We start from the raw sequence: 17,768 nt of genomic DNA on the forward strand, positions 1-17,768 counted from the left end.
GCAAGGGCTTCAGTGAGATGCAATCTGGGAAGGTAATCAATCAGTCCAGCGAGTAGACTGAGTATGATGGAAGGCTTTAAAATCTGTTGCAGTTCAATCTGTGAAGCTGTTGTCTAAGAACTGAGAACGGGCGAATGGCAGGAGAAGAAATGTGCTGCCCTGCCTGTCTGGAGCAAAGTGATAAAGCAGTAAAAGCATGGGTAGAGCAAACAGGACTATTAAAGGTAAGTTGTAATAGTTACTTGGAAATGCTGGCAAACCAGGTGGCTTCGCTGGCTCAGAGAGGCAGGAGGTGATGAAGCATGGTGTCCTGCTTTAAGGAGACAGAAAATATACAGTTTGGGTGAAAGTTTTTACTTTTTCAGATATTTTAAGTAGTTATTGTAGAACAGGGATTTCAAGCAATGGTCCTGTAAAGTGGTTGTAACATGCAGATGAGAAGGCATAGTTTTAGCCATACAGAGCTAAGCTGTGCTTGACGGGGGAAGAGGAAAGAGCAGAGTTGCTACTTGTTGTATGTGTTGGAGATGTCATAAGTGGGTACAGTTTAGTATAGGTACCACGTTGTGCTAGATACCTCAGGCTTCTGACAAGATGTGTCTTGAACTGACGTTTACGTTAATGGACACAGAATACACCAATTTGAATCTCATCTCGTGTCTCATGTTTGTATTTTAAAATTAGCCATTATGTATTATATTTGACCTCACCTGAGTGAATTACTAAAGTTTGTAAATATTTGGTAAAATTATTCTGTGTTCTAGATGAGTATTTGTATCAGTTAAAAAAACCTACAGAAATGTAATACACATTGTTGCTGTTTTCAACAGCGCTTGCTCAAGCGACTTGAAGGGTCTCATTCCTTTTACTGTAATATCTGTTAAAATTTCGAATTAACTATCTAAAAGACTTTATTATACATAAAGGATTCATTTAATTCAGAAGCCTTTATTTGCAAGACTTACGCGCTTAATTATAGCTACACCTTTCTTTTAAAACAACCGTAGTGGTAAAAGCTGAGCTTTGTAAATTAAAAATACTGTGCTCATTGTTACATTGTTACAAATGTAACAAAGCTCCCTTAGATGTTAGACTAAATTAAAGCTGTACTTTAATAAACTGGAATAAAGCTTGCAGTTAATCATCAGGAGCCGTGTGCCTTCTGGACACATCGGTTAAGAGTCAGATTTAAAAGTAAAGGGTGTGCCCCTGAAATACTTGATGTTAGTCCTACCCAGTTTAATCAATCAACACTTGTGCTGGAGTAATGATGTTTAAGAAGCTGACGAGCCACAAGAGCACCTTATCTTCAGCAAAGTGCAGTTGAGCTCTCTCGGGACAACTACTTTGAGCCCAGCTAATGTCACCCTGAGGTGGAGCCGCGCTGGTTGAACGGAGAGCTACGGGCGTCTTACTGCAACCCAGCAGTTGCAGCCACCTCTTCTCTCAACTTTTAAGTTACAGCTCCTTTCCATAACTGTTGGCTGAAAATGTCTGCGGAAAGCTCAACTTTCTGGTAGTTACTTTTTTGTACTTCTTCCGTGGAAATTTTAAGTAAAGAGACTCGGTTTATTTCTTACTCTAAAAGTTGAATGAGCGGTCTGAAGTATATAGATAAAGGCAAGTGGATTTTTTTTTTAGATTAAACTTTTAAAACATCATATATTTAGAAGTTTTAGAATAGTTAAATAATTATTAACTTAGATAATAGAAAATAAGTTATTCTGAGACCTTGATGTGTCTTCTGAAGTGAATTTAGGGTTTTTCCTAGTTTGTGTGTTACATTTTAACACATTTTTTTTCTATCTTTAATAGTGCAAAAATAACCTTGCTTTATGAATTCTCCTAAATAACGCAACCTTTCTGTTGTTTCAGTGGAGAAATATGACAGATGTCTCATTTTCTTTTGAAAGGTATAGCCTTCAGCAGAATTGGGATTTTACCTTACTAGTTTTTCACTACCTCTATGTCAGCAGTCTCAAGAGCAACCAAGTCACAGTCAAGTTTTTTTCTTTTAAAAGTTTTTACTGTTTTCCAGACATTAAGGAGAGCTGTTTGACTTTTTCCCAGACCTCTTACACATAGTGAGGGCTCTGAACCTGATTTAACAAGAGAATGAGAATCAGCAAAGCCCAACACCTGTAAGGAATTAATAACTCACTTTTGCATAACTTCCTGGGAAGCTCCGAAGTCACTTCCTCAGAATGACTTCTTCTTTCTTATTTTTGCTGATGGTCTTGCCATAAATACCCTGAAAGAATTTTTCAAGTTGTTAAGAGGGTGCTTTTGCAGAGTTGGGAGCAAAAGGACCAGGACGTACAGGGCTTTTGGGAGATGTAAAGTCTGGAAACATGAGGTCCCTGAATAGGTGTCTGCTCCCTGGTTCATCTGTCCCTTCCCCATGTCAAGCTGTGAGTAAGTTTTATGCTGCTTCGCAGGCAGAGAAGAATAATCAGCATAACTTTGTTTGATGAATCCCTTATTTTGATCCAAAATGAAATGGGCTTCCCAGCACACACAGTCATACGTATCTCCTGGCTGAGCACATTAGTATGTGGATTGGTCGAAGCAGTGTCTCTCGGTACTTTTGTCCTTGCAGTAAACGCAGAATGCTTGCTTTTCAGTATCTCCTCCACAGTTTCTGGTCTTGATGCTCCTCATGTGTGAAGCTCCTTTGTTCCTGGCCAGATTAGATGAGGGAAACCATAAAGGGGAAGACAAGATGTGGTAACAGGTGTATGTGAAAGAGCTTTCCTCACTGCTGCTTGTGCTAGGATGCTCCTGAAATGGTGAACAAGAGAGTGAGTAAGGATTGGCAGAACAGGAGACGATGAATGCTTGTGTCCTCACGTGAGGTTATACCTGCCCTTGTACAACTGCTAATGGCAGCATTTCCAGAGCCAGAACACTCCTCCCTGATCCTCAGCATCTACACTCTGCCTCCGGCAGTACACCAGGTAGTTTTAAAAGAAAATACGAGCACATTCCTCTAAATCTTACATGGCTGCTCTGTAGTTTAGAAGTATTGTGTGTCTGCTCCCTATTGTCCTAGCAGTGGCTTTGCTCATTGGCTGCAGACCTTGCCAGTGTCTTGTGAGAATGCCACGGATTGTGTTTAGCGCCTGTGTTCCCATCTGAAAGCTTGGTCTGGATCCTGGGGTGCTTCTGTGCTGCCTTTTCATGGGGGATGCCTGCAGTGGCTGGCTGAGCATGCTTCTGACAGGGCTGCCTGAGGAGTCCGGAGTAGAGGCTGCTGCAAGACAGAGGGGTGAAGACACCACCCCTTTACAGACCCAGGGAAGAGAAGGATGTCCAAAAACTATATCCAAGTGCCCCAGCTCTCAAGGTCAGGATATCAGATTGCAGAGCTAGTGAGCTCCTAGTAAGCCGTCAGCTCCTCGCAAGTTAGGCAGGCTTCACATCTGCAGGCAGGCTGCTGCTGGTGCTTCTGAGCAGGACTTGACCGTGTCCCTCAACACGGTGCAGCAAGGCTCCCCAGAACTGCTGCTTGCACCTTGCTCCGACGCTAGGATGTGAAGGAATCCACCCAGCCCTGGATCTCATCCGCACAGTAAGTCATGCGATGTTGATACAGAATTGTGACAAAACGTTTTTGTTTACTGAACTGAGATCCATGGAGTTCGTAACTCCCAACCGGGCAGCTGGGTGGTTTCCCTGCTGCGGAGCAAAGCGGATTAGGCAGAGAACAGTATGCAGAGAAAGGGCTGCACACGCTGTTCTCTTGCTACACCGCTGTCGGCGGTGCGGCAGGACCTACGTATGCAGAAGCCAAACCCGCAAAGCGCAACACTGAGCAGAGACTCATGTTCAGTGAGACTGGATAGCATGCGAAAGATTTTGTTGTTGGTAAGATTCTAGGCTTTAGACTTCTTTTTTTAATATATAGGCTGCTGCAAAATTGATTCATTTGCGTTGTTGTCGTTTCAGAGCATCCTCAGTCAGGCTGATGGAGCTGCATCTCCTGCCCCTGAATAGTCTGGATGCTCTCAACAGTGTTTTATGTTGTCTTTAGGGCTAACTACAGAACCAAAGCAGGAATCTTTAAAGGAATGCCTGCAAGATTGCACACAGGGATATGACCGAAGCGGAGGGCAAACCATTGCTCTTTCCTGTTTTGTATTTCACACATTATGCTGTTATTCATTTCTTTACCTTTCGTTTTTTCCCCCTAGCTTTTTCCATTTTCTCTTTTCCAGCTTCCTTTTCCACTGTTACTCATCTTTCTATGTATTTCCACTGCGCCTGCTTTCCCCTCACTTCCTAGTGAGTTCATGAACCTCTGCCTGGGCTTTCCTCTTTCTTTCAGCCCTTAGATGCCTTCAGGCTGGTTCTGCAGGGATCAGCGATTAGTTTCGGGCTTTATTTCCAGTTCTGCCATCAGTGACCACAGGCCTGTTGCAGAAGAGAAAAGCTTGCCTGGTGTGCTGCGTAGTGGAGAGAAGTATAGAAGATTCACGGCTCTTTACTGCCAGCTCTGCAGCCTGGTCCTCGCATTTTAGGGGTTCATATTAAGTAGACAGTATCTTGTTTTGACTCTCTGCTGCATTTTGTGAAATCAAAAGTACTGTTACAAACTTGATGCAACTTGTTTGTTTATTGCACAGGTGTGAATGGCCAGTGCGCGTAGATGATAATTATCAAGTCTGAAATTTTAAAACCTTATTTGTTAGGTAAGTCATAACAGTTGCTAATCCTTGTCCAGAATAAATCCCAGTTTCTCTAGGTAATGATGTCAAAAGACAGACTAGGAAGAGGTGCAAGCAGGTTGAAATAGTGCTTGGCCAGATGGTTGCAAACGATGCCTGAGTTCAGTAGGGTTCCTTGCATGTTTCAAGCGGGAATCATTTAAAAGGAAATGAGTATGTGAAGAAGGAAAGGAGAACGCTGAAGGCAGGACCAAGGCAGAAGGAAAGGTAAAGGGAAGGGCATGGGGGAGTGGAGGAAAGCAGCGAGATCAAGGTGAAAGGGGTAGAGCGAGGGAAGAAGTTGGAGCAAACGCCAGTCAGTGCAGGGCAAGGGAAGTCCTGCCAGAGCACTGCCACATCAGGCTGGCACGGATTTGTGCCTGAGCCAAAGCTCTGCTCAGTGCCTTTGTGCTTCTTGCCTGATTTTATTCAGTGATGATGCAACCGGGTTAGTGACATCACAGAAATACACCTACAAGCGGTGTTAACAGAGTCTAGATTGTGACCGGCAGATTAGTCAGTGGTGTCACAATCCGGTGTTTATCGTTGTCTCCTGAATGTGGAAGCGATCGCTATGTTGATAACGAGGTTTTCATCGGCAGATCAGGCTGTTAAGAAAAGCCGTCCCTTTTGCAGAGGCAACAGCTTTGATTTATTTGGAATAAAATAATGGTAAATTCTAGTTAAGTAGAAATACCAAGCGTGGCTCATTACTAAGATTTTAGCACTTTGGGTGCAATGTGAACATGTGACTGAATTTCAGCACGTCCTGCATCTGGGTCACTTACAACTACTGGGTAGTAGTGTATTTTATTGTTAATGAAAACTATGCACGTGTGCCAAAAAGCAGCGGTTGTGTCTGCACATCCTGGAATTCTATAAACAAGCAGGCAGTGTGAGGAGTGAGTAACACCTGAGAAAGTTAGCAGTCCTTCCCAATATTTGCAATTTTGAGCTGGTTTTGTAATTTGTATCGGAAACAAAGCGAGTTATACTTGTTTGGAAAAACGTAATTTTCTGACATCTGAATTGGATGACAGTATTTTTTTTTCTATATGCGGGAGCAGATAAGAAATTTCCTTCTGTGTAATCTCGAATTAGATTTTAAATGGGTTAAACTTATAGAATACCTTTTATTGCATGTCATAAAGAACAATTTACATCAGTTCATTTTACTTTGTAAAGTAAGATCCTACTTCAGTACTGATATTTATCTTTTGCCATCCCAACGGCAATGTTTGCAGATCCAAACAAAGCATTTTGTTTCTAGAACACTAGTTGTGATCCAGTCAGAGGATATTGAGCAACTTCCAGGATTAGACCCTTAGTGAAAGTTTGTTCCCTTTAGTTTCATATTTCCTTTGGTTGGCTGCTTGAATTGTCCTTCTATAATTTTGCATTGGAGTATATCGTGTACAAATAGGCAATAGATTTTGACCTAGAAGGAGAGACCTCTTATTAGTGTGCATACTTCTAAATTACAGCAACTATCTAAAGCATCTTGACATATGATAGATAGCATTGTTGCTGTATAGGTTTGATTCAACTTGTTACTTAAACAAGCAACCTCCCACCCTTATTTCTCAAGGAGAAACTTAAGAGCTTTCTGATTTAAATTCATGCGTGCCACTTTGGATACATCCACTGTATTTATAATGTTGCTGCTGTTGTTAAACCAGAGAATTCAGATGCATTTCCAGTGGTAACTCCATCGTAAACCCCTCTTTCTCTCCAAACCCAGGTTCATCTATGAGGCATGTAACGTCGCTGGGATCCACTGTACTTTGGCAGTCGGCACAGTGCTCATGCAAACTAATGCACCTTTTGCCGTTTTCACTTTCCTAAAAATGAGTTTAGTACAGTAAGAAGAAGTAAGGTTACGTGGGATGGGAGAGGGAAAAGGGAAACCTGTTTTTAGTGCAAAAACGATTCCAGGGTGATTCCCGTGTGAGTCCTACTGTGAGTGCCAGGCCAGGGCCCGCGTCCCGTGAGACGATGCTCCTCTGACACGGCCCCGGGCCTTGAGGGGGGCCGGGACGGGCCGCTCGGGGAGTCCTCGCGTACTGCGGCTGGGAGAAGAGTGCTGGAGACTCCGGCGCAGCTTGCGGTGACAGCTCCTGCGAGCGCTGTATGTGCAGGGGCTGAGGTGAAACCGGAAGAAAAAAAGGGTTTTTTTCCTCAGGAAAGCGGCCTTTGCGCTGCCAGCCGGGGTGGGGGGTGCGGCCCGGGCCCCGGGGAGGCCCCCGACTGCCGCGGAGCACCCTCCCCTCGAAGTTTTACTCGTCTCTTACTTGCGCCGTCTCCCGCGTTGTGAGGAAAGGGCTGCGGCTCGTACCACCCGCTGCCGGCTGGGCTCAGCCCGGCGCGCCCCGGGCCCACCGCCGCTCCCCACCGCCGCCCCAGCCGCGGCGTCCCCCGTCCCCCGCGGAGCCCCGCGCCAGCGCCCGCTGCGACCGCCCCCCCACCCCGCGCCCGGCCGCCCAATGGGGGCGCGGCGGCTCCGCCCCGCGGTCGACGGCAGCCAATGGCAGGCGCCGCTGGGCGCCCGTCCACCTGCGGCTGCGGGAGCCACCTGAGCGGGCGAGAAAAGCCGACAAAACCCGTCGGTGCGGCGGGCTGCGCGCTGCTCTCTTCGCTCGCCCCCGCCTCGCCCTCCTGACCAGCCGGGCCAGTTCTGCCGCCCGCTGCCTCCGCCAGACATGACACAAGACTACGACAAGTGAGTGAGCCGCGGGGGGGAGAACCGGGTCGGGTCCGGTCCGGTCCGACCGGTGCTGCCGCCCCTCCGGGGGGCTGCGGCGAGGGGGGCTCGCCGCTCGGGGTCCGCCGCCCGCTCTCCTATGGGGCCGGGCCGGGGAGGAAGCCGCTCTCCCCAGGAGCCCGCCCCCCTCCATCTTCTCGGAGGAGTAACCGGAGGCTGTGGCGGGGCGGTGCGAAATGGCGGGGGGGGGAGGGGGTGGGGGGGTAAGCCCCGGGGGGGGGGGGGGGGGGGGGGGGGGGTGCCCGGCGGCGCAGCGGGGCGACCCCGGCGGCCACCCCGCCCCGCGAGGCGAGCGGCGAGGCTGGGCCGGCTTTGAAACCCGACACCGGAGCGAGGCGTGGGTCAGCGCCGCCGCCGTCCGCCCCCCGCCCCGCCGCGCCTTAAATGCGGGCGGCAGCGGCGGCGAGCGGGCCGCGCCGTCGGGAGCAGCGGGCGCCGCCGCACGCCGGGTTGCCCCTCTCCCGGGGGCTGAGGGAGGCGGGCGGAGCCGCAGCCGCAGCGGCGGGCTGTCTGCCCCACCGGAGCCCGGTGCCGCTGCCCGGCGGCGGAAGCGGCCCCCATGGACTTCTACGAGGCCCACCCCTCCGGGAAGGTGGATTTCGGCAGGTAAGGGGGCGGCGGGCGCACCCCGCGCCCCTCCGGTGAGCCCGGCTGCAGCCACCTCGTGCTACGCGAAACCCAGTGTTAAAAGAGCTAAAAGCGAGCGTGCTTTCGGTACCTTCGTGCTGTTACATCGGCTCCGAGCCGGCCGCTTGCAGAGGTCAGTGGATCAGGCTTATTTCTACGCTTGTCACCGTGTCCATCTGTAGGCGGTGGCCACAGGCGCCGTGAGTGAACAGAAAATAGGATAACTCTGAAACGATGCGAAGAACCGGTTATAAAATTAACTGCGTTTTGAACGACTGGTGCCTAAAACGCACTCGTTTCCTAGAGAAAGCATAGGATTTTTACCAGAGCTTTGGTTTTTGGTTTTGGTGTGTTTTTTTAATATACTGCTTTTTAGGAAGAGGGCTTTAATGCAGCAGCTCACTAACTTTATGCTGTGATTAGGGTTTTTCATGTGTTTGCATACGTCTTATTACTTCAATGCCATTTAATAGACGAGGTCATAGCAATTTAGGTACGTGCGCTTCACTTTTCTGGCACGTAGAAGCGGGCGAAGGAAATCCTGTGTGCTGCCTCAGCATTAAAGGTGTGCCCTGCGCACGACCAGGTGTAAAGCAATCTGTGGCCAAGGATCTCTTAATGTCTCAAGTTAAATTGCACAGTGAGACAGACAAAAGGTGGGTTTTGGATCGATGAAGTAAGTGGGAATAGTTTCTGTGATCTGAATGCAGAACAGTGCAGGCTGTGGGATCCTCGCAAGCAAAGGGAGAGTATCTTGCTTTTTGTAATGTTTCTCTGCTTCCACTTCGGTCATGTAGAAAATAAAATTCAGAAATTATTAAAAATGTAGTAGGAAACTTACTTCCATCCTTTGCTGGACACGTCTACTAGTTTGTGAGCAGATCCACCTGCCAGTAATCTTGCAGCCTAAAACTTAGAAAAAATAAATGTTTGCCTTCTCTTCTTAATATGTTCTCGTTTTCCTGAAAGAAGCTGTGGTTCTGTTAAGGGATTGAGTTACTGCCAAACCCTGAGCGTCTCTTGATAATTGTGCAGATAATTCTTTCTATGCTGCTTTTAGGGGGGGTAGGTTATCTGTAGGGCAACATGCGTTATACTTAGGTGTTGCAATGACAAAGAAATCACACAAAAATATGTGGGTTTTGCATTTGCTATGTTTCTGGTTAGTGGCTGCTTTAGTTCCTAGTATTTTTGGTTCTCTCTTTGGTCTCTCTTTCTATGTGAACGTTACGTTGGTGGAAGGAATCAGCTTAGTGGTCTTGTGAGTTCCAGCAAGGCTGATTTAGTCCTTCAGCTTGGCAGGGATGGATCAGGTGAGCTGCACCCAGGTTACTTCAGTTGCCTTTTTCTTTACGAGTGGCTTTAACTGGATAGGCTATGGATATTTGAGGTTTCTTTTATCGTGTTGTGTAAGCATAGGAGCTTGTTCCACGTCCATAAAGAAAATTCTGCTTTGTCTTCTGTTCCCCTCATTTGCTAAAAAGTGGATGCCCCTGGTACCAGAGGTATCTGCGTTTTGGTACACTGCATTTTGGTGCCTGCGTCAGTGTGTACACAAATATGTATTGAAGACCTAAAGAAAGGGCTTGGTGCAAGAGCTTGTCTTGTCATTGCTGTTTGCTTTTTTCCAACTGTATGATACTGATTTATAGCCACAAAGTGCTCTTAACAAGTCCTGGAAACTCCCACTCGCTTTAAGTGTCTTCTGCTCAGCCAAGCTGTCCTATTGAAGCTCAGCGAGACTATTTGTGTAACTGATAAAGGATCGAACGCGTAATTTGAAAAGTGCTTTGCAATCTTTTTGGTAGAAGGTGGTGATAAACGTAGGATACTGTTAAGCTGATTATAGCGATTAGAGTGTTTCACAACTTTTATATTTCACAACTTTTTTGTATTTGTAGTATATTTTGATCTCTGAGTGCATCTGGATAAATAGATGAAAAGAATGCTTATCTACTAGGGAAGGGGTGTGATGGTGGTGGGGAACTGCTTTTTGCAGGGTTTGGGTTTTTTTTTAATATATTTATGTATCTATTTATTTATTTTAAACCATTACTGGTTCATTACAAAGTGCTGAGTTTGGGATTATTTAAGAAAATAAAAACCTTCCTTCTCTCCTCACCAATCTGTGGTAAAGTAGTGTTATGCTTGCACTGGAAAGAAAACTGTTTGAACTGGTTTAAAAGCCAGATTTAAACATTAACTTCAACTCACTTGAAAGATGAAGCGTATATTTTAGAAATAGAACCAAAATATATTAAGTTGTCTAAGCTGGTAGGACAGCATTTTCTACAGATGTCCCACTTTCGCCTGTGGGCAGAGGGTCCAAGTCGTCCTGGAGCTTTCTTATTCTCAGCAATCACAAAATGTTCAGAAAAAATATTGGGGTTTTTTTGTATACTACAACATAAAGGGAAAAACTCCAGTTTTTCTCTTTTTTTCCTGGTGATCTGTTGAGGGTGTTTCAAACTAGCGTCATGGGTTCTTTCAGCAGTAACCAGGCAGTAAGTCTTTTGGCTTCCCTTGTCAGAAAAATTCACTGCCAAATTGATTTGAGGTCTCTTTGACCAATCTCCCTGTGTAGCCTGTAAGTCATCGGCAGCTTCTAGGTGGTGTTTTCAGATATACTGGGAGAGCGAAGGCACCTTCTGAAAGCTCTGGGGGAAAGACACGTTTCATTAATTCACATTTTCTACTTCCATGTGGGAACTGGAGCAGTTTGCGGCTTGGTAGTATTATGTAGGGTGTGCTAGAGGTTTTGTAGGTGGTAGGCCAGTAAGCGCGTGTAACTCTTTCTGGGTTGGATTCAGAGCATGAGCAGGTCTGTTGTGCTCTTAAACAGCTTTGCCTTTTCCTAAGGGCTGGTGTAATCCAGCTGAGTTTGGTCAAATTAATCCCGATTTACACTGAGCGTGAGTGAGATCAGAATTAGGTTTCTGGGCTTTTTGTGTTGACTAATCCTTGCAGTGCACTGAATCAGAATATGAACCCTGTGAAACTAGGGCAGCTAATTTTGAAGAACTCTAGGAATGTTTTCCATGTGTTCTAACAGGTGGCTTTTTTTCTTTCTTCTTTTTTTTATAATTCAAGTAAAAGACCCGTGTTGGTTCTTCAGAATGACTCTCTCTACTCTCAGAGACGTCCTTATACCAGTGAAGATGAGGCCTGGAAAACCTTTCTTGAAAATCCCCTTACAGCAGCTACCAAAGCTATGATGAGCATCAACGGTGATGAAGACAGCGCAGCTGCCCTCGGACTGCTGTATGATTACTACAAGGTAGATTGGCGTGGGTACGCTCTGGCAGCCAGCGGAGCTCTTGTTCCACCTGTGGAAAAGGTGTCATTTGCTAGAGGATTTTACCGAAGCTATGAATAGATGACGAGGATTTTAAACTATGTGGGCTTTAAATGGAGAAAATTCCATGCCTCTTTTTCTGAAAATTGGTTTATTTTTAGCTCAGTAAAATAAGATCCCCTGGAGCTTAATGTAATGGGTCGAAAGCTTCAGTAGCACTTTGCCTGTCATCGCCAGGTTCTGCAGGAGGCAATGTATTGTAGAAGTAGTCATGAAGAATGAGGCTTTGGGAGCATGTCACTATCTGAATGTAAATACACATGGAAAAATAAATGTCTCTCCTTTTGCTCACATGATCCCTATTCTGGTGGGGCTGGTGGCTTTTGCCGGGGCTTTGATGTGCTACCTTAGTTTCAGCTGATACTAAGCTATAACTACAGATTTTTGGTGATGTGTGGGGCAGAAGCATCCACCTGAAGGAGTGTACCACATCTGCATCCGTCTAACTGTCAGTGAGCTTCAGCTGCCACAATCTGTTAATCCTTAGACAGCTGGGGTTGTCTTCCCCAGTGTTCACGATCTTCTCAGAGACACGTGCCTTTGTAGATGCTCAAGGGAGAATTGAACACAGTCGAACAGATAACCTTCTGGTTTGTGTGGGATATGTTTTGCTGAGCTTTCTTTCCTAAATACCAGAAGTCTAAGCCAGGGTAGTTATCTCCGATCCACCTCCAAGTCAATGGAGACCAGCAGGCGTTTCCAGGCAGGGAGGTTTCCTGCTCGTGTTAAGATGCCTGCGTTATGGTGGCCTGGCTCACCGGGTGGAGACGCCTGTTTTTTCTTTGCTGAGCATACTGGGAGGCCAGGAGGCTGACTTGGCTCACATGCCTGACACTTTGGCTAGTGTCTTTTAACAGTAGTGAGTGCAATTGCCAGCCTCCGTATGTTCTTGAAGCCCAAGGAGAGGTTACCTTGTGCATGCAAAATTGTTGCCTGCCCTTTTAAGAGCTGAACATGTCTTACGTATCAAAATGTTCTTGTAATGCTTAATATGGAGATTAGCACTCCACATGCACACGACAAAATGCCACGAACTCACTGATGTGGATGTTATTCAGCAAGTTTTGTGAGAAAACTGGCTTTCTGCTTTGTGCCTGTGCTTGCTATGCTTTTGGGGGGAAAAAAAAAATAACACACCATACTTTCACCAGAACGATTTTAATCCACAAAATCAATTTTGATTTCTAAACCTGTAGATTACAAAGAGAACATTGATGTTGATCCTTCACGCTTGACAAAGCAGAAGGGATTTGCTGTACATTAATGTCTAGTTCGGGGTTTCCTCTTATGTTTGGGTATCAGTGGGTGTACATAAAAATCAGTGGAAGAACAAGTATGCCGCACACTTGGCTGAAGCAGAATGGTTAGAGGTTGAAAGATTTATTGAGGGCTGTTATGAAGTAATGCTGCAGGGACGACGTCTAGGCATTTCTAATACGCCCCCTCTGCAATATTAAAGGCAGCTGATGAGATCACCTTTGTATTAAAAAAAAAACAAGACCAAAACAATAAAACCAAACAACTTGATTTTTTTCCCATTTGACTAATGGGCTACCCTGATAGCTCATTAACTGAGGTTAATAAGGCCTTACAGGAAACAAATTTTTGATCAGAATCTAGAGTTTAGGAGTGTTGGCCAAACAGAGCTTGGAAGACCTTTGTTTTTCAGTGACTAGTTAGTGTTGATCTTCTAACAGTCTCCAGCGAGAGGTTCTCCAAATTTTGCTGGTTACTATGGAAAATCCTACAATTCTGGTGTTATTAAGATTCCAGGTTATGTGGAAGAGCCAGGACTTAGGTTTTAGTCAGGTGCCGTTTAGAGAAGTAATGCTGTCCACGCAGGTATGCCATCAGCCTTCTCTTCCAGTTAGCAGTGAAGTGCTGGTTCCCCACATTGCACCCAAGCTGGCAAATGCGAGCAGTTATCTGAGCAGGCTTCAGGGAAGGAAGATGGTGGGAGTTTACTCCTCCTTACACCAGAAGGTGTTTGCTTTGCTCATTCAGGAGGCGTCTTGAGGATGACAAAAGTCCTGGGTGCCATGTCTAGATTTGCAGTGGAGCTTGTGTGGACTTGCTGTGCAGTTGAGGGGACCTGAGCGCCACGGGCTTGTGCCAGCAGTAGTGAGAACTGTTCTCGTCACTGGGCTGCTGGCTGCGTGCTCCAGTGAACTGAGCTGCCGCAGGTTGAAGAGCTCACCTTCTTCTGTATGCCTCGGCCTTACAGCGCAGCCAGGAAAATGGCATGTGTCTATGTGTGGATGAGGTGGTTTGTGTGATCAGTGTTGTGGTATGTGGTGTTTTCAGGGCAAATCCTGTCCATGGCATAAAATACGGGGAATGGTATTGAGCTATTTTAAATCCAGAGCACAGGCTGTTACCTTTTGTGTACAAAATATTTAATACAGTTTGGGCCAGCGTGTTCTATGTGGCCATGCATAAAAATGAGCTGTGGCATCCCAAGACACTTATTGGATTTCGTCCTCCCCAAATCCCCTGGTCTTTGAGGAGGAAGAAAAGCCTTGGGTGGTCTTTGAGGAATTGGCCTAGAGAGCACGTGTTCTTGGGGAAGGGGCTGTGGAGCAGTGTCCTTTCACAAGTCTTGAGCGGATTGAGCAAGCTGAACCCTGCCAGCCTGCAGAGGAGAAAACCTGCACTGCCAGCACAAACCTCGAGGGCTCTCCTCCTGGTCCTGTTCACCCTGGTGCTGGTGCTCCAGCCAGGGATGGCCAGTTTTCTGCACTGGTTTTCCCACCACCTGGCACCAGCAGGAGCTCAGGGCTGGCACAACTGGCCAGATCGGCTACACTGGGATCTGTGGGGCATCACCTGGGGTGGGCCTGGCATCCCAAAGCTGTGGAAATGGTGGTCAAGCTGTAATGCTAATAATGACTGGTATCAGAGAGTGATGCTTTCTTAATTTGACCGAATGGCTGTGAAGAATGGATTTATAGCATGTCTTGTATTTCCCAGGTTCCAAGGGAGAGGAGGTCTTCGACAGCTAAACCAGAGGTAGAACATCCTGACCAAGACCATAGCAAAAGGTATTAGTTTTTATTACTGCATGTCTGCTTATCTCCCTTCCCTCCTAGACCACCAAAGCTGCTGAAGGAAGGTGACTGGCTGCATTGCAGTGTTGCGCTGGAAGAGAAAAATGGTTGGCTTTTACTCTGTGCCCCAAATTTCGGTGCTGTCCCAGGAACAGGATGGGGGATTGGACCATGGTGTGGAGAGCTGGAGCCCAAACTGCTTCTCATCACCATCCATCTGCTTTCTGTCTGCTGGTGTCATGCAGTCATCGCAGCAAATGCTGCTCTCTTTAGCACTGGACGCGGCCTGGCAGCGCAGGCACCCCTTCCCAAGGCTGTGGAGGTGACCGGTGACGCTTTGATTTTTGCATGCAGTTGCCTCAGTTGCTCACTGCTGATTTTGTTCTCAGGCAGCAGCGGTGCTTCTTTGTGCATGGGCTGATAGGGAAGGACTTCAAAGTGCTTGTGATTTAGTTTTGGTTTTATATTGTTTGTGGACTTCTTTTGTATCCTCTGCAACTCCTTTCTTTCTTCCTCTTCCTGCCCTCCCTCTCCTGTGCCTCCCAAGCAGAAGATGATACTGATTAAGTAAATACTACAAATGTGAGGTTCATTGAAGCCAGGCTTCCACTCCTACCATCCTCTTCCTTTGGACAGACTAGAATGCTTTAAGGTGAGGTTTTGTGGTCTGGCTGAGCCCATTGAACGACTCATTGTTGAGAAGAGCAGCATGGTTCCCAGCCATGTGTTCCCACTGCTCCCCTCACACCAGCTCTGGTCTTCCACTGACCCATAACCTAGCAGGAGAAAAAGAAGTGGCTAGTTTTCTGCCAGTGGAACAAGCCGAACTGGCTCACCGAGGGGATGGGGTAGCGTCAGAATTGGTGGAAGGAGAGGGCAGGACCACATTGTGGGGAGGGAGAAAGGGAGGGCTGGCTGACTTAATGGCTACTAGCTATGAGGTCAGCTCAGCCACAGATCTCAGTGTTGTCCTGGCAGAAATGAGTGTGGTGGGGTGGAGAGTGGGAAGTTATGCAAACCACTCTCGGCAGTCTCAGTGTGGATTTTCTCAGGAGTTTGTGCATGAAAGAGGGGTGTAATTTCCCTATTAGTGTTTCCTGGGTGGCGTGCAGTCCTAGGGCAGAGGAGCAGCAACCTTGTTCTCAGTCGTTCCCCATCTGCCAAAGAGCGGTTTCAGGGAGTCTGCGTGTGCTGGTGTGTGGTGGGGAGAGCCTTGAAGCGCTTGGTGTAGGACTGCTGTTTTCCAAGCAGTGAGGATCTGGATTGTGAACCCTCACCTTTTGCTCCAGGGTAGTTCATCTCCAAGGTGGGGTTGTGAGCAGTGGGTGAGGGTTTTTTTAAATGAGTTTCTCATCTTTTCAGGTTAGGATTGAGCTGTTCTGCACAAGCAGGAGAGTTGGTGTCAACTGTCTTTGTCCAAAAGGCTGAGAAGTATTTCTAGCTCTTGTTTAATAAGTAAATAAGCTGTATAATTTACACATGATTTTTTTTCTTTGTCCTTTAAAGGAACAGCATCCCAAATGTGACGGAACAGTCACTCATTTCTGCTGGAGAAAACAGAGTCCAGGTTCTGAAAAATGTGCCTTTCAATATTGTCCTTCCACACACGCCCCAGATGGGCATGGACAAGAGAGGCCACCTCACAACCCCTGACACAACGGTCACTGTTTCAATTGCCACAATGCCCACCCATTCCATCAAAACAGAGACGCAGCCCCATGGCTTTGCAGTGGGCATCCCACCAAGCGTCTACCACCCCGAGCCCCCTGAGCGGGTGGTGGTCTTCGACAGGAACCTCAATCCTGACCAGTTCAGTTCCAACACCCAGCCTCAAAACTCCCAGAGGCGAACGCCAGACTCCACCTTCTCAGAGACTTTCAAGGAGGGCGTGCAAGAGGTACTGAGAGAGGCAGTTGCTCTGTGTGTGTGTGGGGGGGGCTCGATCTGGTTGCAGAGATCCAGTTCCGTCTTTAATTGTTCTTGTTACATGAGCCAGAAATCTGTCTGGTGAATTAGGAATAGAAGACTTTCTCAGAAAGGTGCGTAAGTATCGCTTAGTATACAAAATCCACACAACGTGAAATCGTTATCAAAAGCAAATGACTAATTTTAGCAGAGACAGAGCCTTTGGCTGGCAAAGTGGGGAAATAGTTATCTTGATCCACAGCACCGGGCTGGGTTTTGCAAGAGTTCAGCACTCTGCAGTACCTTTGCAGGTACCAAAGTGAAGTGGCTATGTGTGTAAGCTTCCTTACTGCCAGTTTCTAGGCGTGATATCTGTCTGTGGAAAACAGTTGGTTTATTTAGGAGGCCTTGAGTGAGAGTTAAACTTGGATGAAAATCCATGGTTTTTGTTTTACCGTGTCAACTGAAAACAGCAGAGCAGCTGTGTTTCGATTTTGAAGCCAGACCTCAAGGAACTGTGTGGCTATGCCCTTTCTTTGAGATTTGGGAAAGCTTTAAAATGTTGCCCTGAGCTGACTTAGAAGGCTTGTGAGATGCACTTAGTTGATACCCAAACGTTTTGGATTAAAACCCTGCTCAAGTGTCCTGTTTGTACAGACTGAAAATCAGTTGTTATCTGATGATCAATTTGCCTGCCAGAAGTTCCGTGGTAACGAGTATCTGTTTAATCTTGACTTTTCTTGTTGCTGCTGTGTTAATTGTTGTGGTGTTTTGTTTTGTGTCTACCCCAGGTTTTCTTTCCTACTGAACTGAATCTCCGGATGGCCAACATGAATTCAGAAGATTATGTTTTTGACAGCATTTCTGGGTAATGCTTTAACGCCCCTGTTTGCCCATATCCTCCTGTTCTCTTACAGTTGTTCATGAGAAAGCAGTACCATTCATGCTCTTCTGTGGCAAGTCTTTTATCAGGCACTGGGGGGGCTGTCGATCTCAAAACCACAAAAGTGCCTGCTCATTTGAATTTCACGCTTGAAAATCTTACCTCTATCTTTAAGGAAAACTACTTTAAGCAAAACTACCTGCAGGAATGGAAACACCACCTCATTTCAATCACTGTCCTTGTAACAACTCCCTGTCCCATGAGGAAGTGCAGCGCTGTCAGCTCTGCCGCGGTCTTGGAGCTAGCTTCCAGCTGTGTCCATCTCCCTGGTCTGCTTACCTTGCTGTCTCCCTGCTGGAAGTCTATAGCAGAAATAGGAAACGTGAAACTCATTTGAACTCCAAGGGAGGGGAATAAACTAGTTGTTTGGTTAGCTGCAGTTAACCGAGAGAGAAGAGGAGAAGACTGTGGCCACTGAATGGCT

At 46.7% G+C, this 17,768-nt stretch overlaps 1 protein-coding gene across 2 annotated transcripts in view; it reads left to right on the top strand.

Annotated features, from left to right (window-relative positions):
* The first annotated feature begins 7,405 nt into the window (after nt 1–7,405).
* GRHL1 (grainyhead like transcription factor 1) overlaps nt 7,406–17,768 on the top strand; it is a 41,636-nt gene continuing 31,273 nt past the window's right edge. The window contains exons 1-5 of one of the 2 annotated variants that reach the window (XM_086608378.1): nt 7,406–7,425; nt 11,185–11,371; nt 14,420–14,490; nt 16,003–16,393; nt 17,193–17,269. In XM_086608378.1, coding sequence (XP_086464504.1) covers nt 7,406–7,425; nt 11,185–11,371; nt 14,420–14,490; nt 16,003–16,393; nt 17,193–17,269 — 746 coding nt within the window. Of the gene's footprint in view, nt 7,426–8,026; nt 8,074–11,184; nt 11,372–14,419; nt 14,491–16,002; nt 16,394–17,192; nt 17,270–17,768 lie in introns of those variants that run through there. The other variant, XM_086608377.1, reaches the window with a different exon arrangement.

Source organism: Tauraco erythrolophus, chromosome 2, assembly GCF_009769465.1.
Source record: "Tauraco erythrolophus isolate bTauEry1 chromosome 2, bTauEry1.pri, whole genome shotgun sequence".
NCBI classification, from domain to species: Eukaryota; Metazoa; Chordata; class Aves; order Musophagiformes; family Musophagidae; genus Tauraco; species Tauraco erythrolophus.